Source organism: Tympanuchus pallidicinctus, unplaced genomic scaffold, assembly GCF_026119805.1.
Source record: "Tympanuchus pallidicinctus isolate F22 unplaced genomic scaffold, pur_lepc_1.0 scaffold38, whole genome shotgun sequence".
NCBI lineage: Eukaryota > Metazoa > Chordata > Aves > Galliformes > Phasianidae > Tympanuchus > Tympanuchus pallidicinctus.
The window spans coordinates 543,035-569,193 of NW_026294756.1; the positions used below are offsets into that span (position 1 = coordinate 543,035).

Below are 26,159 nucleotides of genomic sequence, written 5' to 3' on the forward strand. Positions count from 1 at the left end.
GGCGCGGGGGGCGGTGCGGTGCCCGGTGCCCCCGGGGCTGCAGGCCCTGCGCTGCCGCTGCTCGGCACGGACGGCAGACGGAGGGCGGACAGACAGACAGACGCGGGGCTGCGCGTATCTCTGCGGCGGCGGAGGCCGCGTCCCGGCACAGCCGTTTCGGGGCACGGCACCCCGAGCTCTGCCCGCCGACAGGACGGGAGAACGGCTCCGGGTGCCGTTCCCGGCGAAAGGCATCCCCCCCCGCTCCGGGGAAGAGCTCGCTGCTACCGGGGGGCTCCGGCACCACCCCCGCTGCCGGCAAAGTTGCTCCAAGTTGGAGCCGTCGCGCTCTCCGCTTCGCCTCACGGATTCGCTTTTCTCTCTCTCTCTCCCTCCCAGGTGAGCTCGGCTGCAGCGCAGGACCCGCCCGCCCTACCAGGAGGTAATTTGCGGTTCTCCCATCCCCTCTCTCAGTGCAGCGCCGGGGCAGAGCCCTCACCCCGAAGGGCAGCGGTGATGCGGGACGGGACGGAGCGGGCAGCGCGATTCACTCGCGGCCGCCGGCCTTGGCGTTACCGGTACGGCTGCAAGTTACCGGGCTGCGGGGCGGAGAGGGGAGGCGGGAGAGGCCGGGCCGGGCCGGGCCGAGCCGAGCCGCGCTGCATCCCGCCTAGGCGGCTCCTGCGGCGAGAGCCGTGCTCGCACCGGAGCCCAACATGGCTGCTGTAGTGAAGGTATTTGATGCACACGAGAGTGTAGGCGAGGGTAGGGAAGGGGACGAAAGGCGCCGGGGCCGGTTCCGGTGCCAGCGGCCGCCGAGCGAGGAAAGGAGGAGGGCGAGCGATGGGTAAGTGGTGGGAAGGAGCGGAGTCGGGAGGGCCCCGTGCCCACCTCGCGTCTCGAACACGCGTGGAGCGGCCGCCCCGGCTCTGCCGAGCCTCCCCTCGGGGGTGCGGAGCGGAAGGGAGCGGGACCGAGCACTGGCGAGGCCGAACCGAGCCGCTGCGGCTCCCCTCGGCCCTGCGCGGAGGCTCCGGGCCCGCCGGCGGCGGAGGAACGGGGGAGGTTGAGCCCCGGCCCCGCCGGTGCCCGGTGCGGCCCTTCCAGAACCGAAACCGCTCCCGAAGCCGCGGGGCCGCTCCATGGTTCCCGTTCGTTCCCTCGGCGAAGCTTTTGGGGCCGCAGTCGTTGTGGCGGTTTGTGGTTTTTTTTTTGTCATTTCGGGAAGGAGCTTTTCAGAGGTGAGAACCCGGGCGGTGGGGATGGCAGTGGGGCCGAGACCCCAATCCCGGCAGTGGCGGCGTTTCGGAGCCAGGTGGTGGTGAAGTGAATGGCCCCGGCTCGGTGTGTCCGTGCCCACACGCGGTACGAGCCCACGGGAGGACCGGGGGCACGCGGGGGGACGATCCGTTAATTCGGCAACCGGCTGCCTCGGTGGCACCGTCTCCCACTCGGAACGGTTCGCCGTGCCGCCGCGCACCCGAGAGACGGGAAGGGCGGCGATGATAACGAGAATCATTAATAATCCTAATCCTAATCATGAACCGGTGCCGGTTTCAACAGCGAAGGACCGAGGAGGCACCAGCACCGCGCGGCGCCGGGGCCTCCGCCGCGGCCGTTCAGCACCACGGAGAGCGGCAGGGCCGGTGCCCGGTGCCGCCCGGATCTCCTTCCGTTCCCCGCCGGTCTCCAGCCGAGGGCTCCCGGAGCTCCGCCGTTCGAGGCACAAAGCCCCGCTCCTCCCGGTGAACTGCGGGTTGGCATCTCCGTGAGCCGCCGGCCTCCGTGCGCTGCTCCCGGCGCCTTCTGACACGGATATTTATATATGTGCCACACATACCGATATAGATATAATTTTTCTGTGTATGTACAAGGGTAGATGTGGACAGAGGGGTCGGGACGGGTTGGTGCACCTTTGGCTCTCTCCTGCCTCTCCAAAACACGGAGTGCTGTGAGCGGTACCCAGCCCCGGCCCGGCGATGCCTGCACCCACGGCCACGGCCCTGCGCTGGGCCCGGCCCGGCGGAGGCGGAGGAGAGCAGCGGGGCCGGGGCCGTGCCCGGCGGTTGGCGGAGCCGGTGCTGTGCCCGATGCTGTGCGGTGGTTTCGTTTTCCACCGTTTCTCCGGAGCCAGGCGTGATGCAGCGGCCGCGGAGTGTTGTGGATGTCGCCGAGGTGGGACAAAGCTGTGGGAGTGCGGGGAAGGCTGGGGAGAAGCCAGGTTTTCCTGAGCGTGTGTACGTGTGTACCAGCGGGCGTCCACGGGTGCGTTGTGCAAAACTGGGCGTGCATCAAGACGGGCGTGCACAGGGGTTTGTGTGCACAGGGGCGTGTGCAGCGGCTCGTGTCCAAGGCTGGGCGTGCAGCTGGCTCTTAGTGTGCAGCAGCGGTGCCCGGGCAACTCGGTGCTCGCATACGCGGGTCGTGGTCGTGCCCGTGCAACGCGCTTCGGGCTCCTTCGAAGGGACGCTGACCCGGAGCCGGCCCCAGGAACTGCCCCGCCGTGCCAGGAGAGAGGAGCGGGTACTCTGCTCCGGGCAGGGTCGGCCCCGGGCGGCCGCAGGGTGGGGACGTGGAGCCGAACCTCGGCCCCGCGAATTGGGCTCTGCCTCGGCTCCAAACAGAGCCGCGGCACCGCTTTGTCCCGGGTGCCGGGCGACCCAACCGGGCCAGAGGGCAGAGCCGGGCCCGGGCCCGTCTCGGGGGGAGGTCCTGTTACTCCCCGGCCCGAGGGTCGTGCCTGCTTTTGCTCCCGAGCTGCCGCCAATTTTCCCCTTTGCAATTGGAGCATAGCCCCGACGGGAGGGTCCGGCCGCCCCCTCCTCCTCCCCTTTCACGGCTCTTTCCCCGCCCCGGCCCTTCCCCGTCGGGTTTAACGCCCGGGGAGGGGCGGCCCCGTCGCAGCTCGGCCCGAGCGGGGTTAGCCCCGGGGCACCGCCGCCTCCCCGACGGGGCGGGCCGGCTGCGACCGGGAAGGGGGCGGTGGGGAAGGGGGGCGAGCAGACGGACCGGCCCCCGGGGGAAGCGGCGGCCGTGGCGAATGGCCCTGCCCCCGGGGGGTGACCCCTGCCCCGGCCCCACGCCCGGGCTGTCCCAGCCCCACCGCCCGGGCTTTGTCCCCGCCGGCCGCCCCGTCCCTCCTCCCGCCCTTCCCCGCCCTCCCTCCTCCGCCGGCTCTGCCTCAACTTTAGAGGCAGGTCCCGGAGGCTCCGACAGCGGGGCCGGGACCCGCAACGGCACCAGGCGGGGACTTTCAGCCTCCCCCTCGCCTTGCCAGCACGGGAAAGACGCCGAGATTTCCAGCCGACGGAGACCGCGGGCAGCACCGGCCCCAGCGGGGCTCTCAGGTACCCGCTCCCCATTCCCTTCCCCGCTCGCCTCTCCGGTTCCCCTTCCCGGGGAATTCCTCTTTCTTTCCGCGGTCCTCTTTCTGTCTGGGGGGAGCTTTGCTCCAGCTTTTGACTTGGTACAGCGGTGTCTCCCACCAATCACGGCTGGAACACTCCGGCCGGAGCAGCACCGCAGTCCTCCAGCAAAGCCCAACCGGGGCCGCCCCAGTGCCTCTCGGTGCGGGGTCCCTTCGGGTCGCATCTGCAGGAGAGGCAGAACTGAGAAGACAGAGCCCCCCGGCACGCTGATATCCCCCTTTGGGATATCAGTGATCCGGAACCCCAGGAAATGCGGAGTGATTCCCAAAACGGCCCCCGACGATGGGATGTGGGGTCCCCCATGGGTGTGAGCTCCCCCCCTCCCCCCCCGCGGCAGTGCAGGCTCCAGTTCCCTTCGTTCACGGTGTCCGTTCCGGGGCTGTGAGTGGGGCCCGGCTGCAGAGAGAGCTGTGGGAGGAAGAGGAGGAAGAGGAGGGCAGAGCAGAGATGCGGTGGGAACCCCGCAGGGCCCTTTCTGCCGGGTCCATCCCCTCACCAGCGGCTCTCATGACTCAGCAGTTCATCACCAGTAATTTACAGTAATTTCAAAGTGGGAACCGGTTCCGGGGTGGATCTGGGGAAGAACAGGGGGCTGAGGACTGTGCAGGGTCTCTGGGTGCTGGCAGCAGTGGGGGGATGGCTCAGGGCTGAGCGCACTCCGGCTATACGCGCGGCCCTTTGGGTGCAGGCGTTGTTCAGAGCACTCAGTTGGGCACCGGGGAGCGCCGGGGCCGTGCATTGCACCACGAAAAGCACTGGGGCTTCTTCGTTCCTCACGATGTGGGGATGGGGACGGCGGCTGCCGTGCGGGGCTCCAATGGGGCCGCGGCTCCCAGGCACACGGCACGGCCGAGGCCGGATCTTAAAGACCTTGGGTTGGTTTTTCTCTTTGGTTATCTAGCTGTATGAGTGTATGTGATATCATAAAGCTAGAGAACCGAATGTAAAAACCCGCTCGCTATTCTCCGGGTAAATCCCTGCCCTCCACTGTGGCACCTTCGCAGGGAGAGCGGAGCCGAGCGCGCGGCGGCGGCGGAGTGGGCATTCCGCAGGGTTTTGTCTTTAATCATTTTTATGGAGGCCCAGAGCCACTGACCGTGCCTGGGTGATTATTTCTACTCAAACCTGGTGCTCCTCAGGCTAGCATCAAACCTGGCACCGCTTCTTTTATTATTATTATTTCATTTTTTTTCCGCAGCGGTTTTAATTTCCACATCGACAATTAAGCTCAGTGGTACCCGGTGTACTGGAGATAAATGAAATGGGGCCAGCTCAGCAATAACCCCCAGAGAAACCCTGTTTGTAACGAAGTAGAAAGAAAGTTGCTTAAAAATATTACCGCATGCAAATTGTAATTTAGTGCAAACCCGTTTCCGAAGCCGGTTTATCTACCGGGGAAGGGAAATAAATCATCTCTGCTCGTCAGTTATTCTGTGCCTGCAGAGATGGAGCAGCTTTGTTCTGCGAGGTGGGTTTGGGGGCCTCTCTCTGGCCTCCCCTCCGGCGCTGGTGTTTGTGCACTGAGCTCCATCCCTCTCAGTTCTTTGGGCAGAGCTCTGCTGATGGACATGGCTGCAGGCATGGAACTGCAATGGGTCGTGGCACGTGCTGATGCCCGTGGGAGGTGGGCACGGCACGGGGCGGTGGTTCTGGGGGCAGCTCCATGGCCTGCTCTGCTGCTTGGTGCATCTCCTCCCCAGCAGAGAGGAGGGAAGGGAAGAGCATCGGCTCCTGATGCCAAAACTGCAACCCGCCATGCCTGCTCTGTGGGCTCTCCCTGCCCAGTTCATCCCGACTGCAGTTTTGCTTCTGCATGCGATCGCACCTCCTCTTACCACTGATGTTGCTGGGATCTGCAGGGAGATGGGAGCAGGGAGAATATTGGACTGTGAGATGAAGGGGTGCATCTTTCTGCTCCTTGGTAGCTCTTTTGCTTTGTTTGGTTGGCAAGAGGGGCAGGGGGCTTGTGCTTGTGCTGCAACCATCCTTCTCCAGCATGTAGGGATGCCACAGGCTGACCTTTTTTGGCCATTGTTCTGGGTAGGGAGGACACGGACCTGAAGCCCAAAGGTGTGGGATAAAGCAGGGATGCTCCCTGGTTCTCTCCAGCGGATGAGCATTGGGATTTCAGCTCCGTGTCCCCAACCCACAATGGCACTGGAGGCACTGGGCAGCGTGGCACGGGGTTGGGAGCGCGATGCCTTTGCTGCGGGATCACAGGGTTGATCCTGCATTTGGATTCCCCCATACCTCGGAGGGGACGCGGGGATGAGCCCCTCATTGGCCTCACATCAGTCTGTGGGCAGGCGCCCCATCCTCCAGCCAATGCCACCCCGCAGCCCTTCTGCCGCATGTGGGCAGAGCTCCTCCGAGGGTCTGCAGGAGCACCATTCCCCTCATCCCACAGCCTCACGTGCCGGGTGGCAGCAGGGATCTGCCCGCGGCTCTGTAGCATCAGCAGAGGCGGCTGCGCGGTCGTGGCAGCGGTGAGGCCGCGTGGGGACAGCAAGGAGAGAGCGAAGCAACGCAGCGTGAGGATGCGCACGGAGGATGAGGGGCGCTGCCCGGTGCCTCCAAGGGTCCAGGACCAATGAGCATCCCAAAACAACACCCCAAACCCCAGCTGGAAGCAAGGGGGGAGAGCGCGGGTTCTGCCGCCCTCGGGAAGCTTTCTCTTCCCTCCTGACTACTTGTAAACCATTCAGAAAGAATTTCTTAAAATAGGTTCCACTTTAAGGACTTATCTGCTGAATGCCATTAATTTTCTGGGGTTCGTTAAAAGCAAACTTGGTATCATAGCAACTGAATCTATTCCAGGAAAGCAGCCAATTGCAAAGCACGGTGTGTGCAACCGAAGGCGAGAGAAAGGAGCCTTTCAGGTTTATTCTCAGGCTTGTGCCTCGGCAAGTGAAGTTTTAATTTTCAGTGTTTTATTCCTTGTAGAATATTTTATGATTTTTTTTTCCTGGCGAATTTGCAGGGAGAGGGAAAAAAAAAAAATGCAGGGGCCAATATTTGCAGAATGGCCCTCGTTTGGGGCAGGGGTGGCACAGGGGTGGCAGTGTGGGTGCTTGTCCCCATGTCACCCATGGGAGAGGTGCCTGGGCACAATGCTGAGTGTGGGCATTGAGTGTGGGACCGCCCAGCGGGTTTGGGGTCTGCTGGTAAAGAGGACGCTAATCCCCTTCTCATTTCCCTGCCTTCACTAAAGAAATAGTCATTATTTCCCTTTTAATCCCATCTCTCTCCTCTTTTCCATTAGGCCCTAAGCCGCAATCTTATTCCCAGGGAATGTTATGCTGCAGATAATCCCGGACCCCTGACTTGGCTGCGGTCCTCGCGTCCCCAACGCCATCAGGGAAGCGGCTCTGAGCATCCAACAGGGCCCAGCACGGCGAGGTGGAGTGCTGGGAATCCCCCCATCCATGCCATAATCAGCCGGGGGGTGTTAATTGGGGACAGGAGGTGGGAGCTGCGTTTGCAGCCACCCCGGTGCCACACGTGGGTGCCCAGAGGTGCCCAATCCCTGTGTGCCGCGTCCCCTCTGCTCATGGAGTGATGCTTTTCCAACTCCGCTTTGCATTCGGTAGCAATGAGTGAGGGCAGAAAAAAATGTCATTTATGGTAAAGAAAACAGTCAGAAAGGCAAAAAGCCCCCGACAGCAGTGTAGCCCTGAGTGGGAGAAAATGAAGAGTGTTCCTCCCAGTCAGGTGTGTGTCACTGCACCAGGAGAGTTCTGGTCATTCACCCAAAGCCACAGTGATGTCCAGGCCACCTCTGATCCGCAGCAGGGTCAGACTGAAGCCCCAGCCCAGAGCAAACAGTGTTGGAAGGAGCAATGCAGCAGCACCCGGCACGTAGGGCACATATTGGGGACCCCCACCATAGATGTGAGCTGGGGGTACCGTGATCCCAACCAGAGCTTTGCCTTCTCCCCAATGCCCACCCCGTAGCGATGCTGTGCGCGCTGCCTTTCCTTTCTCTTTCCCCCCACCTCCCCCTGCTTTTTTTTTTTTTTTTTTTTGCTTTTTTTTTTTTTCTTATGGAGAAATTATTATTTACAGTTTAATATCTTCATGTTTCTATGGAAACTCCATGGCTGCGCCGGGTGGAGAAGTCAAACCCGAGTGGGGAAAACGGCAATGGTGGAAAGGGAGCGGCGAGGGTGCGGGGCCGGGGGGGGGGGGGGGGGGGGGAAAGTGCCACAGCCCCGAATGTAGGTCACGCACATATGTGCATAATCACATACATATGTTGACTTCAAAGAGCTCGGGCTCATCCTCGGAGATAACAAACGCGCGTGTGGCTGTTAAACAGATTTGCATTTATAAACCACCAAGGCGGGCACGTGCGCCGCGTCCCGGGGCCGGGGGCACCCCCAGCCTGGCACTGATGCGGAAAGAGCGCGGCGGTGGCGGAGACCTTCTCCCCTAATAGCCGGTGACAGGGACTCGCTAGTGGCGATGTCCCCGCGCCAGGCACGGAACAAGGGCGGAAGGTGTGCGACGTCCCCGCTTTTGTCAGAAAGTATCTATCAGAGCAGCGGGGAAAGGTCAGCGGGAAACGCGGGCGGCCCGGAGGATGCTGTCCCCGTCCGTCACGCTGCCATCGCCACCAGCTCAGCCCCCCCCTCCCCCCCCCCAGGACAGGAGCAGATGAGCTTAAAAAAAATCACAGCCGCTTCAAAAAAAATCATAGCGGTGGCTCACGCCGCATCCATCCGCCTTCTGGTTTGTGAGCCTGTGGGGATGGTGTTTCCATTCCATTCCAGCCACCAGGAATGCATGTATTCATTTTTAATGGAAAGCACAAACCCGGTGCTAATTCTGAGGCTGGGCCTCGGAGAACAAGGGGCTGTCGTGAGGGCAGGTGGGGCTGCGTGTGTACTGGGAGCTCAGGGATGGGGATGAACCCAACCCTTAGAGCACAACCCCCTGGTCCCCATCGTTCCATTTCGAGCTGAACCCCGACTTCCTCAGCCCCAGTTCCCCATGAAGCCAGGCGAGGAGCGTTCCTGTTTGTTGTTTTCTGTACATCTTGGCTTTCCATGGAGTTTGGGGATAATTTTTTGGCTCTGTGTTATAAGGAAATTAACACAGCCTCCAGCAAGACCAACTCCTCCCCAGGAAGTCCCACCCGGGGGCTCCCATCACTTTGTGCATGAGGTGGAGATGGGGACTGAGTGCAGATGATTTGCTCCTGGAGCAGCAGGTCGCATCTCCACCTGCTCGTGCAGAGGCTCTGGTTTTGGTGGGGAAAAAAGGGAATTTGTACATCAGGGAAGTGTGGCTTTCTGCTCATCTTTCATGTCAAAATAGCATCCAAGTAAAGGGGAGAAAGGGTTGGGGGTACCGCAGCCGCTCCGATCCCGGGATGGGAAAATGGGAAAAGCTCCTTTGGGTTCAGCAGGTTTCTCACCTCCCCACCTTCCGTGGGGAAGAAACCCGGCGTGAGCTGCAGAGCTCCGGGCGCAGCTGTGTGCACACACGCACCCAGCCTGGCTCGCACACACGTGTGCACACACACGCACACACGCAGCTCGGCTCTCACACGTGTGTGCACACACACGACTGCCCCGCAGCGCAGCTCGCCGGCCCGGCCGCTGCTCCGGGAGACGGGCGCGAGCGGCATTTCAATGCAAACCAGGCAGGAACAATGAGGTGTGTTTTTAAGGGACTGTGAAAGGGGGGTTTTGCTGAATAACTGAAAAGGCGGAGGGGGAGGAGGGAGCCGGGCAGCCCCTCCATTAGCTCAGTGCAGCAGCGAGAACAGCTGTGAAAAGAGCCCAGGCCTTTTTCCCACGCCCAGAGGAGCGGAGCGAGGGAAGGAGCCCTCCCAGCGAGGTCAGATCCCATCACTAATATATACACAGGCTGTGCCCTCATTCACGTCACCCCGGCGCAGGTTTGTTTAAGGCGCGCACACTGACACTAATTTCTCCTCCCGCTCGCTCCCCCAGCCGGCCCCATTATGGTCCCTGCTGCATTAAACCCTCCCCACGGCCCCACGACGGCTGCGGCTCCGCGGTCCCCCCAGCACCTGACCGGCAAGGTCAAGAGGAGCCCGAGCCGCCGTCGCCGCTGGATCTGGCCGGCAGCTGCTGCGCGGCCGTGCGGGGCAGCTCACAGGAATGCGTCCTGCAGATGGGACCTGGCGGGGCACGCGCAGCGTCCCCGTGCTCTGCAGAGCGCTCTGCCCTCTCTGCTCTCTTCCCTTCCCGTCCGTCCCCGGGATGTAGCACGGCTGCATCCGTCCCGAGGCTGCGGGTTGAGTGCGTTCCTAGTCTCTTCTCGTTTTGGGCAGCCATCCCGAGGATGCAGTGTGGGTGCGTCTCAGGTTGCTCCGCAGCTCTCATGGTGAGAAGGGATGCTCACACCTGGGTTTCCTATGCGGGGTTGGTTGCAGCCCCTGTCCTCCCTCGCCCTGCAATGCCCGGCATCCTCACAGAGATGGGCATGGAATAAATCAGCCCTTGTTTATTCTCGTGTCTGGGCTTGGTGTGTGAGTTCGTATTAAAACATTCTGCCTTAAATTACAGCCTAATAAATCAATACCCACTTAGCGATGCAAGAGAGTGGGAGCGGTTTGTGCAAAGAATTGAAGTTGCTCTGCTGCTCTCAGGCACTGCAAAGGGCAAAGGAACAAGTGCTGCCTGGGCAGCTGGGCCCTGCTTCCATCCCCCTGCCTGGGAGACGTGTGTGCACAGCAGGGTTGTGCACGGGCATGGCCAGGATATGTGTGCATGGCTGTGCATGGCCAGGGCATGCATCTGTGTGGTTGAGCATGACTAGGACATACGTGTGCGTGGCACGGAGGACACGCATGTGCACGGCTGTGCATGGCAGAGACGAGCAGATGCACGGCTGTGTGTAGCAGGGATACTTGATAGGGTCACTGTGTGCCTTCATGCCATGGACAGGCATGGTGCAGCCTCACAGCAACTCTCAGCCCCACCAGCTCCACCGTGCTGTTAATTTCTGCCCCAAACAGGACAATGTGGTTCTTCCATCCAGCTCACAACCTCCTCTGCTGCACCGTTTCCCCCTGTTCAGAGTGCTTGCTGATGCCCTGCACCCAGCAGCAGTTTTCCTTGCACATCCTCCTCTCCTCCATCTCACCTTTCCCTTCTCTAATCCCCTCGTATTTGCTTGGGCCTCCATCCAGGGCCATCCACCCTTTTATAGGGCCACTGCTAAGCAAATGCTCCCTTTGCTTTGCTAAACAGGGACTCCTCCTTCGTGCAGCCAGGGTTATGGGGACCAGCCCTATGCCTTTCTCGGGGCTGTGTGTTGCCTCCTGGCACCGTCTATCCTCCTTCTCTCCTGGGATGGATGGGGAAGGACACATGTGCCAGCCCTTTCTGCCATGGTTGCTGCCCACTTCCACCAGAGCCTCCTGTGGCAATGCCCAAGGACCCCATCCCCATCTCCCCCCTTTGCATCTGAGCTGGTTTCATCCCTCCCCCCTCATCTTCCTTGCCAAGCCCTGACACTTGATGGCAGCCCCATTCAAAATGCATGGACTCCCCTTTCCAAGCGCCCCGGTCCTTTTGAACTAAAAGGATTTTCTCAGAGGCTAAGTTCAAATGTATGGCCGTTATTTATTTATCACCCCGCGATGTATTATTCATTTATTTAAAAATGTATGGCAGCTGGGAGCCCCGTGTTTAATCACCCCATGGATGGCGAGGGCCAGGTGGAGACGGCCCCTCGCTCCGCCGCTAACCTGGCGCGGTTGCTGCCGCCGAGACTCCGACCTCACGCCTGATTTAGCATCAAGGCGGCCCAAAATAACCCCAACCCCACGGCAGCGAGAGCACAGTGGCCTGGTGGGGTGGGCATGGAGATGGGGTTGGTGTTTTTGAGGGTGCCAGGAGGATGTGGCACATGGTGGAGGAATGGGGCTGCTGCAGCGCTGCTGCTTGCGGATGGCGATGAGGATGGGGACGGGGATGAGATGGGGATGAGCTGGGGATGGGGATGAGATGAGGATGGGGATGAGATGAGGATGGGGATGTGTCCTGCCCACGGCCTGGCCCCACGAGTGGCCCCAGCTGTCAGATTGCTTCCCAGCCCCTCGGCGAAGTCGCCAACACGGCGCTGATGTGCGCCGAGGCGGGCAGGGAATGGCGCTGCTCTGCCAGTGGGAACAGCAGGGAGAAAATGGGAGAAAAGCACTGTGACACAGCGGGGATGTGCCCAGCCCTCCCAGCTTCTCCTTTTCCCCATAGGGCTGAAGGACCGCATCCCCTTGGGAGGAGCACGAAGGGTTAAGGATGCTCTGTCTCTTAAACTCCCCACGTCCCCCCCACGCGCTCCCACCACCCTCTTCCTCGCTGGCCACTCACTAATTGAGACAGCTTCAGCCCTTGCCTCCCTCCTCTCCCCCTGGGGCTGAGCTGCCTCTTCCCAGGGGGAGCACATTGTCTGCTCCAGCCTGGTTGATGTAATCCCTAAGCCCGAACAATACTTCCCCACCCCGCTCCTGCTGAAAGGGTATTAGTTGCCCAATGAGATAATTACTCCCCAGGCCACCATAATCATCGTGCCCGGCCAGCCGCTTTCCCCTGTCCTGTGGTGCCCATTTTGTGTGTTCAGGGCGCTCCATAGCACCGTCAGGACCCCAAATGCCTGCTGATCCAACAGCAGAATAGAGCAGAGAAGAGGGATGCTGCTGAGATGCTGCATTCGGCTCATTGAGGGCAGCCCCATTGCCCCTTTCACCCCAAAATGTCACCCATGGGTGGGGGTTGGGGTGCCAGTGGGCGCAGGATGAGGATCTCCGAATGTGCTGGGATACTGGGGCCGTGCCAGCAGTGCCACAGCGCTCAGCTCCTGATGGGGCACGGGTGGGATGAGCCCATTCCTGGGATTTGGAATTTCCCAATTTCATATCCCTGGTTTGGTCCTCGCTGACGAATATCCAGGCAAAAATCTGGGGAGGGGAAGGGAGGGTGGCAAAACTCCACTTTTTAATTCAATACTGGTGTTTGTGCCGTGTATTCTTTCGAAAAACAGAATTTCAGCAATTGCTGAAACTATCCCAAGTGATAGGATCGATGAGAACAGTTTCCTGAATTGGCTGAACAGGAAATAAGCCGTGTTCTCAGCTCCCGCCTGCAGCCCGAGGAATGGAGCCGGGGCTGCCTTCACTCCGAGGTGCTGCACGCGGGGACATCAGCATGAAAACGGGGTAAAAGGGACCTGACTGGGGATGCCCCAATGAGAGCCAGGTTAACCCTGTGCTTTGTGGCTGTGATGATGGGGCTGGGCTCCCATCCCGCGATGCCGGCACAGAGCAACGCAGCAGCAGCGATCGTCCCGAGGAGGTTGGGCTGAGCCCGTCCTGAGGAGCGGCGCTGGGGGCACCTGGGGGTGCGGGGGAGATGCAAACCCTCTTTGCGGCTCTAAGGTTGATGATTCGGGTTGGAGGATGCTCTCCGGGTTTTGCAAGGTGGGACAGGTGCACGGAATGCGTTGTGTGAACACACAGCAGTGTGGGGACCCCTCCCCAAACGCTGATGGGACGGCGGCTGCTGGCGCGGGGCTGCGCCAGGCCAATGCTGAGAGGAGCGGCGAGGGACGCTGCCGGCCGCTCCTCCCCGTCCCTTTTCTTGGCCGATCTCTTCTGACAGACAAACACGGTTTCTTTCTCCGAAACAAAGTCCTTGTCCAGCCGAGCACACAAAGCGGATCCATTATCCGATGGGGGACAGAAAGGAGGGGCTGGGGGGGGGGTTGAGGAGGGGGGGGGGCTGCCGGCGCACAATGCACACAAGTGGCGCGCGGGGCCGCCCCTATTGTGTCTGGGCAGGAAGGGCCGGGACCCACGGCGCGGCCCCGTGAATGGCAGCATTGTGTCTGAGCCTTCGTCGCCTTGGGCGTCCCCGGCCCCCTGTCCCCCCCCCCCCCCGCCTCCCCCCGAGCTCCTGCCGCCTGTCTGTGGCAGAGCCCGACCCGCTCCCCTGGGTGGGGAAAGCTGCCGTTCTCTGTTTTTGGGGTCGTAGAATCCCGTTGGGCACTACAAGGGATGGTTGGCCAAAGGGGTGTTGGATGGGTTGGATGGTGGGGAGCGAAGGAAATAGCCCCAAAGGTGTCAACTGTGGGTGGAGTGGGGACTGAGAGGGTTGAAGTCCTCTGTGCCCAGCACAGAGAAGGGATTTTTGGGGCACAGATGTGCTGATTTGGGCAGGATGAGGCATCTCATCACTGACACATCTAAAGGGAAAGGTTTGTCTCAGTCCGGATGTGACTGGGACGTTGATGGAGCCGATCGATGCTCCCGCAACCCATGGTGCAGAGACGAAATGGAAGCTGCTCCCCAAGCAACGGCCTGCATCCCAGCTCTGCTCTGCCACCATATCCCAGGAGGAACATTTTGGTGGGCAAAGGACGATGGAATCATCGAATGGTTTGGATTGGAAAGGATCTCAAAGATGGCTCACAGCTGTGTGTGATGGCTTTGTGCTGGCTGCCTGCTGGAGGTGGCCATGGTGCCCCATATCCCACACTCAGTGACAGCCCTGGCTAGGAGCAGCAGGGTCCTGGGGACTCCAGGCTGTCAGCATAGGGCGAGCAGCAATCTGTCCCCTCTGTCCGACCTCACCGTTTCTTTCCTTGCGAGGTAACTCGAAGGAAAACGGTGCTTCCAGCTCTTGCAGCGATGCGGGCAGCCAGGCAGCACCTCATGCACTGCTCATCTTGTTGTTCTGTTTGCAGAGGGGAAATCCCCGCATCGCTCCCATCGCTCCCATCCAGCAGCAGCCACCGCAGGCAACGGGGGACAGGGAGCAGCGGGGACAGCGGGGAGACAACCCTATGGCAGCACCCTCAGAATCCAGGGGGAGATGTGCCCTGCCAGGACCTGGTGCTGTGGGTTTGCAGCCACAAATCTGGGCATGGGTCCAGGGGATGGGAGGTGCAGCTGCAACCCCAGCGTGACTCAGAGATGGGACTGCACCCATATTCCACCAGGGATGCTCCAGAGCCTCCTGGATGCGGTAAGTTTGGGTTTCCTTCTTTATTTCTTGCGTCTTTTATTTAAAAATCCTCTCTGAAAATTGCACCAAAGGTCTGTGCCATTGGTAACAGCTTCTGGTTAACGTTGCTTTCTCCCTATTTGCTTTCTAATGTACATGTTGAATCTTCTCTATATGACTCAAAACATCATTTTCTGTGATCAAACAGCATAACAAGGACTCTCCCTCCATCTCCTCTTGCTTTCCCCCAGCCAGGATTGCATCTTCCCCCAGAACCCCCCGTTCTGCTCCATCCCACCCACCTGTGCTGGCAGACACTGGATTCAGTGACATGAGCACCTCCCATCTCCTTTGGATGCTTGTTTTAGGGTATCATTTAAATCTGTGCAGAGGATGGAGATGGCGATGGAGATGAGGATGAGGATGGAGATGGGGAGGAGTGCAGCCATTGAGCATCCCTGTGAGTTAGTCAAGGGAAGAGCCTGCAGCCCCTGCAGCTCAGTGCTTTGCACGTGACAGCAGAGCTGCCCGTGGCAGCAGCAAAACAACTCGCACCTTCCCCAGGGCTGCGTGGCACAGGCGCTGCGGGTCACCCACACTCCCAGAGGGATTTCTTCTTCCTCATCTCCATTGCAGGATTTGGGTCCTCACTTCTGTTCCCCCCCAGCTGCACGTTGAGGGGGTGAGCAGCATTATCCCTCGTTTTCCCTCTCTAAAAGCTGCATTTGGGGCCACGGGTGCACGGGGTGGCAAAACCCACATCTGCCGGCACCGTCCCGCGCAGACCCCAAGCACTCTGCCCACCGCCATCGCAGCTCTGCCCCCCTCCCATCCCTTTTTCCTCCGTCCCTTTATTCCAGTGCCCCTTCTCCCCATCCCGCTGTCAGTGATGGGGTGGGGGTGGCCGGGCCCCTCGGTGCCGTCCCTGTGCCCGGCGGTGCCCCCAGCAGCTGCTCAGCGCCGCGGGCGAACCGCCCTCCGCCTCGCTCTAAGATGGCCGGCGGCCCCAAAATGGTGCTGAGCATGAGACGCCATCTGCAAGGCTGGTCCCACGCCCGCCGTGGCCTTTTTATGCAAAGGGGAATTAATTAGATTTGAATATGGTAATTAAGCCATCAAGCCCGCCGGTGCTACGAGGTCCCTTCTTTTCTTCGGGCTTTCTTCTCGCCCCTCTCTCCCGCCGCCCCTTAACCCTTCCCCCTCCGCTGGTGCACCCACAGCACCGCTCGTGCATCCTAATGAAACGCCGCTGCCGAGATGTGCCCTCGCCACCCCGTTCTCAGGGTTCTGTCTGTCCTTGGGACTCCATCCGTCCGTCCATCCCTATGGGTTGAGCGCGACGGCTGCGCATCCCTCCCCAAAAATCCCCGTGGTCGCGTAGGGATGGCCGCCCAGAATCGGGCCATGCGTCGCTTTGGGGTTTCAATGTCTGATAGGTGCGGTGGGAAATCGTTCCCAAATCCATTCCCCCCAGTGCTGGGCTGTGTTTTAAGCCCTTCAGATCCTCAAGGTGCTCTCGAGTGGTTTTTCTTTTCCACGCTTTGGCTCCGGGCCGTGGGGCGCTGCTGATACCCAACCGCTGTGCGTCGGGATTTCCGCCCCATATTTTGTGCTTAAAAGGAAAAATAATAGAAAATGGAATGTGCCCCACATGTCTGCATCCAGGAAATTATTATTATCTTTTTAAACTGAGAATTAAAGGTTTTCCCATCCCTGCGTTCCTTGCTTGCAGCCCCGCACACAGCTTCTAAGCCGGGTGATGGTGCCAAGATGGGAGCACAGCACGCAGGGATCTGAGCAGGGAAACAAATCCCAGGAATATTTTTTTACAGATATTCATCTCCATAAGGAAAAAATATATTTTTTTCTTCTCTTTTTCGTGCTCAAGAAGGAAAAGAAAAAAATGGGGAAAACCTGCAGGAGCTCAGAGATGCCTCTGGGCGCTTTCTGAATGAGAAAACTTGGATGGGCGGCTCTTAAAAATAGGGATCTTTGGAACGGGGTCACTTTTGGTGAAACTTTTAACTGTGCTGGCAATCTGCATCAAGATTGAAACAAAATAAAACAGGATTACACATGTATATATGTGTTGTACATATAGATACGGGATGCCATCCTGCACACAGGCGTTATATGTGTGTTTATATGTGCAGTGCACAGTGTGAGCCTCCTGCCCAGGCTGCTCGGGTTGGAGCCCACCGCTGCTGCTCGTTAGGACTCCTTTTACACAGAGCAGAAGGGTCGGGACGCAGGGATGGGGCAAAACTCATCTGTTTGAGGCTACGCTGCGACTTTCCAGCTCTTCGCCCCCGGGAGCAGTTCGGTGGCTGCAGCATCGCGCCGCCCTCCCGCTCGCTGGGAGCATCCAGGGGTTTAATCCAAGCTGGCACCGCTGCCCGCGGGAGGGGCGGCCCCGGGCTGGAGCCCCCGCGCCCCCCCAGCCCTGACCTACATAGCGGGATGCGGCCACCTGAGCGGCCCCGAGCCACCCGCGCCAGCTGCTGCGCGCAGGGACAGGCGCCCGTCCTCCGCATTTCCTCAGGGCTCAGTTTGAGAGAAATAAGGGAGAAACGGGTTTTCTCGCTGCCGGTCCCAGAGGGCTGCTCAGGATGCCGTTGGGTACTGAGCTGCAGGCTCTGCCCCATCCTCACCCCGTGGCACTGGGATGGTGGCGGTGTCTTTCTTGCCCAAGTGCTGGTAGCATCTCCTGGGCTGCATTTCTCATCTGTGTGAATGTGGGCACAAGCCTCAGGGGCGTTCATCCCCGCTGCCACCGCTCTGCAGAGCCCTCCTATAAAGCAGAGCGAGGGAAAACAAGTGGGGAATGAGGGAGGGGGATAGAAAAGGGAAAGCTGACAAACAGGAGAGGAAAGGCAGCGGTGGAGATAACCGTGGGACAGATAACGCCGAGCACAGAGGGGAAATGCAGGAGGGCTGCTGGCAGATTGAGGAGAGGTGGGAAAGGGGGAGTGAGGACAGAGTGCAGTGGGGCCTGGGGGTGGCAGTGGTGGCAGGGGGGTCCGTGCCACGCTGGGATAACCCAAAGTCAGGCAGCGTCGCCGTGGCCCCACTGCCGACCCCCAAAACTCCCAGCAGAGCCGTTGGCGGATGGGCACTGAAGGCGGTGGGGCTGCGCCTCCCTCACCACACGAAGCCTTCCTGCAGGATTTTCTCCCCATCCCGCTCACCCCGCCTTCCCGCAATGCCACGTGGATTCCCCGCGGCACAGCAAAACAAGCGAAGACGTTTTCTTTTGTCTCGGCTGCTGCTTGGCCGCGTGTCTGCGGCTCTACGCCACCTTGGCCTCCTCCCCTCCATTCACAATTTCCTTCCCATTCCCGTGGTGAGAGAATAGGGACAAACCTTTCTTTTCTTCTTTCCTTCCTTTCTTTTCCTTTCTTGCCTTCTCTCTTTCTCTTTCACTCTTTCTTTTTCTCTTTCTTTCTTCCTTTTCCTTTTTCTTTTTTTTCTTTTTCTTCTCTTCCTCCCTCCCTCCCTCCTTCCCTCTCTCCTTCCTTTCTTCCTCGCTTCTTTCCTTCCTTTCTCCCTCCCTTCCCCCTTTCCTTCCCCCCTTCCTTCTTCCCTCCCTCCTTTCCCTCCTTCCTTCCTTCCTTCCTTCCTTTTTTTTTTTTTTTAAATTTAAAGCAATTGCAACTTAAATAAAGTCAGCATCCAGGAGGTGTGAAAAGACAGAAGGTGACGTGGAGCTGCCCCAATCCCAGCTCTGGCCATGGGTTTGGCCGTGGCTGAGGATCCCCAGGCACAGCGCCCACCTGGGCTCAGTGCTCCTCATTATCCCTCTCAGCTCCCGTAACCATTTATGCCACTTCTGTGCAAAAAAAAATAATAAATCAGTGATGGATGTGCTGGGAAGGGCTCAGCATCGGGGGGAGAGAGGGGAAAAAGGGGGGAGGTTGGAGAGAGCTTAAAAATTACAGTGGGAATTAGCAGGAGTCTAAGCTGTTGTTTGCGCTGCCCATTAGCATCTGCCTATTTATCTGTCACCAGATCCTCGTGGCATCCATCCATCCATCTGGGTCCTTGTCAGTCTGTCTGCCTACCTAATTATCCATTAGCATGGCAAAGCCCCGTGACAGCGGTCCTGGCGAGTCAGACACGAGACCACCTCATCTGCCCTTGCCATCGCCCGGATCCATTTATGAGCATGAACTGCCAAAACTGGGCTCAGAACGGCCCCAACAGCGCTGCCTGGGGAGATGCAGAGCAGGGTTGGTCCGTGGGGTGTTACTGTGTGCGCCGTGTGCTCACACACCAACATGCTGTGTGTGTGTGTGTGTGTGTGTGTGTGTGACACACCGTGTGCTTTCGCTGCTCATCGATGCTCCATCTTGGTTAGATGAGAGAAAATCAGAGCCAGCGTGCTGGTGGGGCTGCGATGGGCACAGCGTTGGTGCAATGGGTGCAGTGATGGGCACTGTGTTGGTTCCATGGGTGCTGTGGTGGTGCAGTGGGCATTGTAGTGGTACAATGGGTGTTATAGTGGTGCAGTGGGCTCTGTGTTGGTTCCATGGGCTCTGTGTTGGTTCCATGGGCTCTGCGTTGGTGCAGTGGGCGTTGTAGTGGTGCAGTGGTCACTTTGTTGGTGCAGTGGGCACTGTGCAGGCACAATGGGCACTGGCTGTACCTCGCCATGCGTCCAGCAGCCCCGGTGCCGTTGGCTCTTTGTGCCCGTGCCGCCGCGTGGGTTTCTTTGTTCAGGCAGCAGCAGTGGGCAGGTTCCCCCTCCCCGCCTGCCCACGGCCCTGCTCAGCCCGAGGAGCAAATCAGCGGCGTTTGCATATTCAGAGCAGGTGGGGGCCCATATGCCTAAGATGCACCAGACAAAATTAGCCACCATAATCATAATCAACTGTGCCGTTGTGCTGGGGGAAGGGAGAGGTTGGCAGACAAGCCTGATAATTATGAAGCTCAGCATGTGCGCAGCGGTTTTGCAACAATTATGCCTAGCTCAGCAAGCCGGCAATGATGCTTGTTACAACAACCCTCAATCTGCAGCCCGCCCTCCGGTCGTGTGCTCCCAGGAGGGCTGTGCTGCACCAGGGGTGCCGTCCGTGGTGGGGAAGGGGACACGAGGATGGGGATGGGAACGGGAGGACAGTGTGGGGTGGTGGCCGGACCCCATCCTGCTGTCCAGCCCGCCTGGCCAAGCCGTGGCAGTTGGAGGAACCATCCTGCCCAGCAGCTCGCTGCATGGAGAGCATTGCAACCCCTCTACATAAAGGAGCTCTGGAGCTCCACTTGCACCAAACGGGTTTATTTTTGCCTCCCAGGACTTTTTCCCTTTCCCACCCTCCTCCTCTCGTCTGTGCAGCTCGGTGGTGGCAGGAGGTGACACTCCAGATCCATCCCCAGCCCGGTGCTGGCAGGGCGGTGTCATGCAGCATTTCCCTGAACGAGCCCTGGGGAAGGGAACGGCTCGAGATGCTCTGTGGTGCAATGAGGAGCAGCCCCTGCTCTGTGTCCTTGGGAAGCAGTGGTGGCAGGGTGCAGCCAGCAGAGGAGAGGGGAAATAAAGCAGTTTCCTCTTTTAAATACGCTGGGAGCTGCCCCAGCTCAGGCCAGCTGGACTCAGGGGTGGTGCTGGGGTGCATCCCCCAGTGCACTGCAGATGGAGGCACTGATGCTGCAGCCATTCCCTATGGGTGAGGTTGGCTTCCGTGCAGAGGGCACAGTGCTCTCCTGAAATTGTGTTGCCAGCTGCAATCTGGGCATTTCAACCTGAATTTGGGGTTTGCAGCACAACCCATGGCCTCACAATGCTGCAGCGATGTGGGGTTGGAGCTCAGCATGTGTGGAAATCACGGCTGTGCTCTCCCCAGCATCTCTCCTCCTTCCACTCACCTCCTGCATGTGAGGGAGGACCCTTCCCCAGGTGCAGTTATGGGGATCATGCAGCCCAACAGGAGAGATTTGCCCATGCACCTGCAGCGTCCCAAGAGCATTTCTGCCCATTACCTCCCAGTCTGTTGAACGGAAAGATGCTTCAAACCAGCACAGAAACGTTCTCAGCACTGGAGATGGCTCCGCTCTGCAATGGAGATCAGATGGGCTCTGCTTTGTTCCAAATGAGACAGTAGGAGAGATGCTAAAGGGACCATTTGGTTCATTTATCCCATGGCTGGCACAGAATCGTTCCCAGGGCACTTCCCAAAATCCCACAGAACACATCCACCCTGTGGGCATTCCCGACATCCCTGAAGCCCCAGGAGCACACAGAGGTTTGCACGGACGTGCCGAGGTCCCACTGCCTCTCCCCATCCTTTGGGACAGGCTGCATTTTGCTGATGTAAAAGGATTTCAAGGCAGATGTTCCAATGTCTGTTGTCATTGGGGCAGTCAGAGCACGGGGTTTGGGGATCAAATGGGACAATGCCAAGGGCGCAGACACACGATGGCTGTACTTTGTGCACGGCGCCAGCTCTGTGTTGCGCCCAGGATGGAGCATTTGGGGCACCTGGGCTGCTCTGCCCCTCCGCTTTGGCTTTCACGGCTGGAGGAATCATTGGAGGGAAATGCAGCAAAATAACTCAGAAATGTGTATTTTTTTTCCTGCCTTTCCCACTCCCAAAGCTGCTGTTGGGAGCAGAGCAGCCTTGCAAGACTTGGGGGAAGCAAGGACATTCCCCCACCTGTTTGCTTTTCAACTATTTTCTTTTCAGCAACAGCTGAAGAGCAGCAACTTGCTGGACTATAAATTCCCAAATTCCCCTGATCCTGAGCACAGCTTTTATTCAGATGCAGGCGGCTGAGCGGGGGAGAAGGTGACCACCGGCTCCATAAATATTATATGGGGCGACGGCGCTGCGCGGGGCCGTGGGCGCAGACAAAGCGCGCATTGAGCCGCTGGCCCAGCTGCTGCGGGCGGCCAGGATGGGGGTCAAGGTCAGAGGTGGCCCTGTGCACATTATCCCCCCCCCCCCCAGCCGCTTTCCCCATGTCCATGCCATAAAGTGGAGCGGCTGCTGCTGGCTGTCCCAGCGGGGTCGTGCAGGAGGGGAAACTGAGGCACCGTGCAACGACGCGCCGGTGCTTTAATCTCCTGGGGATCCTATGGGGATCCCTGTTTATATCTGCCTTCACTGTGGGTTTATCCATGGAGGGACCATGGGGGGGCTTTGGGGTGCTCCAAGGGCAGCCGAACCCATCCAGGTTCAATTCTGCTGCCGTGCAAACTTGGATTTTAGAATATTTTACTCCCTTTCAGGCAATCCCTTAGCAACGCTTGTTTCCATGGCAAAGAGCGGAGAACCTCGGCGCTGATGCTGAGCTTTGCCTCAAACTCCTGTTCTGATCTTGCTCCAGGTCCATGTATGGGGATGGAGCCGGGACAAGGCAGTGCCCATCCTGCACTGGGCACAAGGAGCCCTGAGCACAGGGAGCTCCTGCAGGAAGGGAAGGGGGAGCTCAGCTCCATCCCTGTGAGCCCCACGCTGGGGGAGGGTTGTGGGGCATCTCCAAGCCTCACTGAGAGCAAATGAGGTGCAGTTAGCAGCTGGGGCAGATCTTCAGAGATCATCCCTTCCAACCAAACCACTGTATGGCTCTGTCATTCCTATTGTAAGAAATACCCCCAAAGGCACACAAGGTGAAGCACCTCTGGGATGATGCTGCCAGCTCCCCATTCCCCAGGAAGGCCCTGGGGTTAAACCCAGGGAGTTAGGGGATAGGATGAGAGCTGTTATCCTGGGAAAGCACTTATGACTGAGGGGACTTTTCCTGAGTGCAAACCCAGTGCTCAGACTTGGGATTTGGTCACGGTTTCCATTTCAGTCGCACCCAAAGGCTGATGGCTGCTCACTGGTGGCAGTGTGAGGGCTGGGAATGCTGCAGGGCCGGCGGGGCTGCGGTGCTCGTGCTCCTTCCCAAAGGCAACAACACACTCCAAAATCATCATCATCGTTCCTGCAGAAAATCCAGACGTAGAGGATGTTTTTTAGCTTTCAAAAATCCCAGCACCACTCACAGCGTTTTGTAGGGAGCAGACTCAGGTTGGATATTCCATTTCTCAGTGGAGAGCACCCTGCCTTGGTGGCCAGTCCCAGAATGGGTCTGTTTGGGACGATGCTCAGGTCCAAGCACCAGGGATTATGCAGGGTCTCCCATTTTCTTCCCCAGTATCAGCATTTCCACGAGGAGAACCCCCTCAGCTCAGCCATTGGTGCTTTTGGTGATATTTAAGGCCATGCTGAACACTCCATCTGCAGCTGATCCCTGCAGGTCACAGTGCTGATATCAGGAGGTGCCTTCTTGCCTGGGCATGGGCACCTGGTGCCAACATGCCCCATTCACAGCCATACAAACACCTCTATTCTTCATTTACATCGAATAAAACACACTTTTTCTAAAAAGAAGCAGGGAGGATGCAGCCGCCATCCTTTTCTCTTCTCAAGGATGGGCAGAATTCAGCACGAAGTTGCTCACCGTGCGCCCGCTTCCTCTCCACAATCAAAATCTTTGCAGTCCTGCAGTATTTTCCTTTGTATCCCACAGCAAAAGAGCCTTGAGAGGAGCCTCGTGCAGCTGTTCAGTGGGCAGCCCCAGTGCCAGCAGCATTGCACCAGGGGCAAAGGGCAAACTGCATCCACCCCCATCCCCAGCAAAGGGGCAGCGCTGCTGCTGGGCACCGATCGCACCGTGGTGCAGGGGATGGCCACACCACGGCCCTCTCATCCTTGCTCCTGGAGGAGGAAAGGAGATCCTCCTCCCCTGCTTTTATTTTGCTGCAACGGGCGCTACTTCTTGCAGTGCTCCCAAAGGAGTCTTAAAAACTCCCAAATCTGACAGCTGAAACCGGCTCTCGCTCTGCTCATTTCCAAGTGCTCACCAGCCCTGCTTTATTTACGCCTCTTGTTGATGCCCCCGTCCCCCCACCCCCAGCCCTGGCTTTCTTCATGCACACACACAGCACCAGGCTCTGCCGTGCTGCTGGGAAGGGGCAAAATTAATCCCTATGGAAATTTATTGAAATTAATTCCCCGCTCGGACACTCAAGCTGTTCCCAGCCCGGCTTTTCCCAGGGCAGAGCAGCCGGGGAGGAGGGAACAGGACGGGGGCCCCGGTTCCCACCTGTGTGGAGCAGTGGGATTGGGATCTTCTCATTCCCTCTGCATTTAGGATCTGCTGAGACCCTCATCCCAGCCCAGCCCCTGCACCGAGCTCAGGTGGAGCAGCATCACCCCATAGGGCTGTCACAGGAGGGCACATGGGGTGGCACTGGGGCAGAGCCAGCACTGCATTGAATCCCAAGCCCATAAGGGAGTGGAAGCAATACCCCCAGAATGGGGCTCTGCAGCATCTGCATCCCACAGACAAGGTTCCTTTGAGATCAGGCACAGACGTGGCCTCGTCAGCGCCGGAGAAATGGCTGGAGGTGGGAGTGGGGGCACAGCCTGAGTTTGCAGAGAGCATCCTCATGGATGGGAGGATGAACCCTCACCCCAAAACCTCATTGGAGGCAGGGATCGGGGATCGGGGCTGGGTGAAGCAATGGAACAGGCACTTGGCGGGGATTTATGCCATGCAGCACTTGTCAGTGCAGGTTTAGCACCCCATAAAGCAGCGCTGAAGGCCGAACGTGAAGGGAGAACACAAAGATGAGCAATTAAGGAGCGAATTCAGGTCCCACCAAGGGAGGGATGCATCGGTGGGGAAGGAGTGTGGGATGGAACCGGGATGCTGATGCTCTGTGTCCCTCCACAGGAACAGGGATTTGCTGACTGCATCCCACAGACACAGTGCTGGATCCCCCTCGGCTGACCCATGGCATGAGGACACAGCTGAGAACACCACTGTTTTTCCCCAGGACAGCCTGTTTGCAGCACATCCAGCGCAAGGCACAGCTCTTGGTGAGGATCTGGGGGCAGCACCCACCTTTCTGCACACTGGGATGTGATGTTTGTCCACACTGCCAGGATGGGCTCTGATCAGAGGGTGGGTGGTGGCACTGTCACCTCCTGGGGATGGGACTCTGGCAGTGTCCATCGAGGGCTCACACCCATTTCTCCCTTTAACAGGTGATGTGAGAGGACGCCGTGTGGTCTGGATGGCCAAGAATGGCTGGAAAAGAGCCCAGGCACTGACTGAAATGTGGGCAGGGTCCGGGCAGGTCCCCTCCCTGTCCCCAGGGTAAATTCTTACTCTGTCCCATCACTGGACCCTGGGGGTCCTGGGGCACAGAGCTGCAACCACTGCACCCAAGGCACCGGGAGACAAGACCTGCAGCAAGTGGAGGTGAAAAGGAAAAACAACAAGTATATTAAAGGTGTTGAAAGCCTACAGCAGTGCCACAGCCTGGTCTCCCTTGTGTTGCTGATGTTGGAGCAGAATTTTCCTATAAGCCACCCCAAAACTCCTTCCCCAGGGTCCCCAGCCCTGCAGAAGCTGTCCCAGCCCCCTTGGGAGCCAGCAACCATCCCTGCACAGCCACTGTGCTGCAGGACACAGCCATGGGATCAGCTCCTGTGCCTCTCCTGTGTGCAGTCTCCCTCTCTTCTATCTCAGTCCAACGCTGGGAACCGGGCCCAGCTCTGCTTTGCCAAAGCCTGGTAGCAGTTGTGGCACTGGGGGGACTCACAGTGGGGACAGGAGGGGCACCAGCACCCACCGCTCCCACCCCTCCCCAACTTATGCCACCCCCCCCAGGACTCACTGCAGCTCCCAGCTCCCACCTGCGTGGCTTTAACTCAAATTCCCAGCTGAGCCTGGAAACCCATCCCCTGCAGCTCCAAAACCAGGAGCACTGGTGTCTGTGAGCCTGAGTTCTTACTCACTGTCAGGATGCCCAAGCTGCAGATCCAACCTTGGATCTGGAGAGGGCTCCGAGCTCCCCTAGGACTCCACCATCAGCTTTGACACTTTGGGACGAGCACCAAAACGCAGCGCTGCTCCATGTGGGTGCAGCTCAGGGCTGTCCTCTCCCAAACCCATCGCACCGGCACCGCACGCGCCTGCAGCAGCATCCCACCACCCAAATATTGAGCCGTGCATTCAGTCACCCCGCCGAGGGCCGGGGCAGCGCGGCTGAAGGAGCGTGGCAGTTTGTTATGCTAACCGAGGGGGGCTCCGCTCGGGGGACGTGTCGGAGAGGTCTGAAGAGCAAGGAGTTCACAGGCCCTCTCCCTTTGTCATGCTAAAAGTGCAACACAGAAAATATATACAGGCAGCTGCTCAATGGAGCGTGAAATACAAGTGATTTCTCCGGGAGCTCTGGGTAATGCAATGCAGCCCAGACAATGCCCACCGCAGCCCCACCGCCTTTGTGCGAGATGGAAAACTTCGGCGGGGGGAAACAGGACGGCAGCTCTGAACCCACAGCTGCCCCAGAGGGCAAAGTCCCTGAGAGGGTCCCCAACACCCACCCATAGGGACCCCAACAACCGTAGGGTCAATAACACCCATACGGACCCCAACACCCATAGGGTCCCTAACGCTCATAGGGTCCCCAACAGCCATAGGGTTCGTAACGCTCATAAGGTCTCCAGCATCCATGGGGCTCTCTGCCATAGGATGGATGGGCACTCCGCTGCCACATCCCTGGGATCGGCTCTGGGATGCGGCCCCAGCAGCACTGGGGACGTGGCCAGGCCTGGCACGCTGTCCCCGAGCACGGGGTGGGGACCCCGTTAACGGCACGCCGACATCCCAGCAGAGCCGAGCACCGCCCGCGGCAGCAGCTCCTATTGCTGATGCAAATTGGAGCATCCCGCAGGAGGAGGGAGCGGTGTAAAATCAGTCCTCAAAGGAGCTTTTGTGT

The 26,159-nt window shown here is 59.1% G+C and overlaps 1 protein-coding gene across 3 annotated transcripts; it reads left to right on the forward strand.

The window, feature by feature from the left end:
- On the forward strand, nucleotides 1-24,705 carry LOC128088957 (translation initiation factor IF-2-like). 3 transcript variants are annotated; one of them, XR_008210424.1, is made up of 4 exons: nucleotides 1-421; nucleotides 14,127-14,407; nucleotides 24,107-24,252; nucleotides 24,421-24,702. XR_008210424.1 is itself a non-coding variant. In XM_052699894.1 (3 exons), exons 1-3 carry the CDS (start codon nucleotides 3,020-3,022, stop codon nucleotides 24,161-24,163), a joined length of 645 nt encoding a protein of 214 aa, XP_052555854.1. In that variant the 5' UTR covers nucleotides 2,926-3,019; the 3' UTR covers nucleotides 24,164-24,389. The 3 variants fall into 3 exon arrangements, 1 of the variants encoding a protein (XP_052555854.1); XR_008210423.1 differs by lacking the exon at nucleotides 1-421 and adding an exon at nucleotides 2,927-3,326 and having other exon boundaries at nucleotides 24,421-24,705; XM_052699894.1 differs by lacking the exons at nucleotides 1-421; nucleotides 24,421-24,702 and adding an exon at nucleotides 2,926-3,326 and having other exon boundaries at nucleotides 24,107-24,389.
- The last annotated feature ends 1,454 nt before the right edge of the window (nucleotides 24,706-26,159 follow it).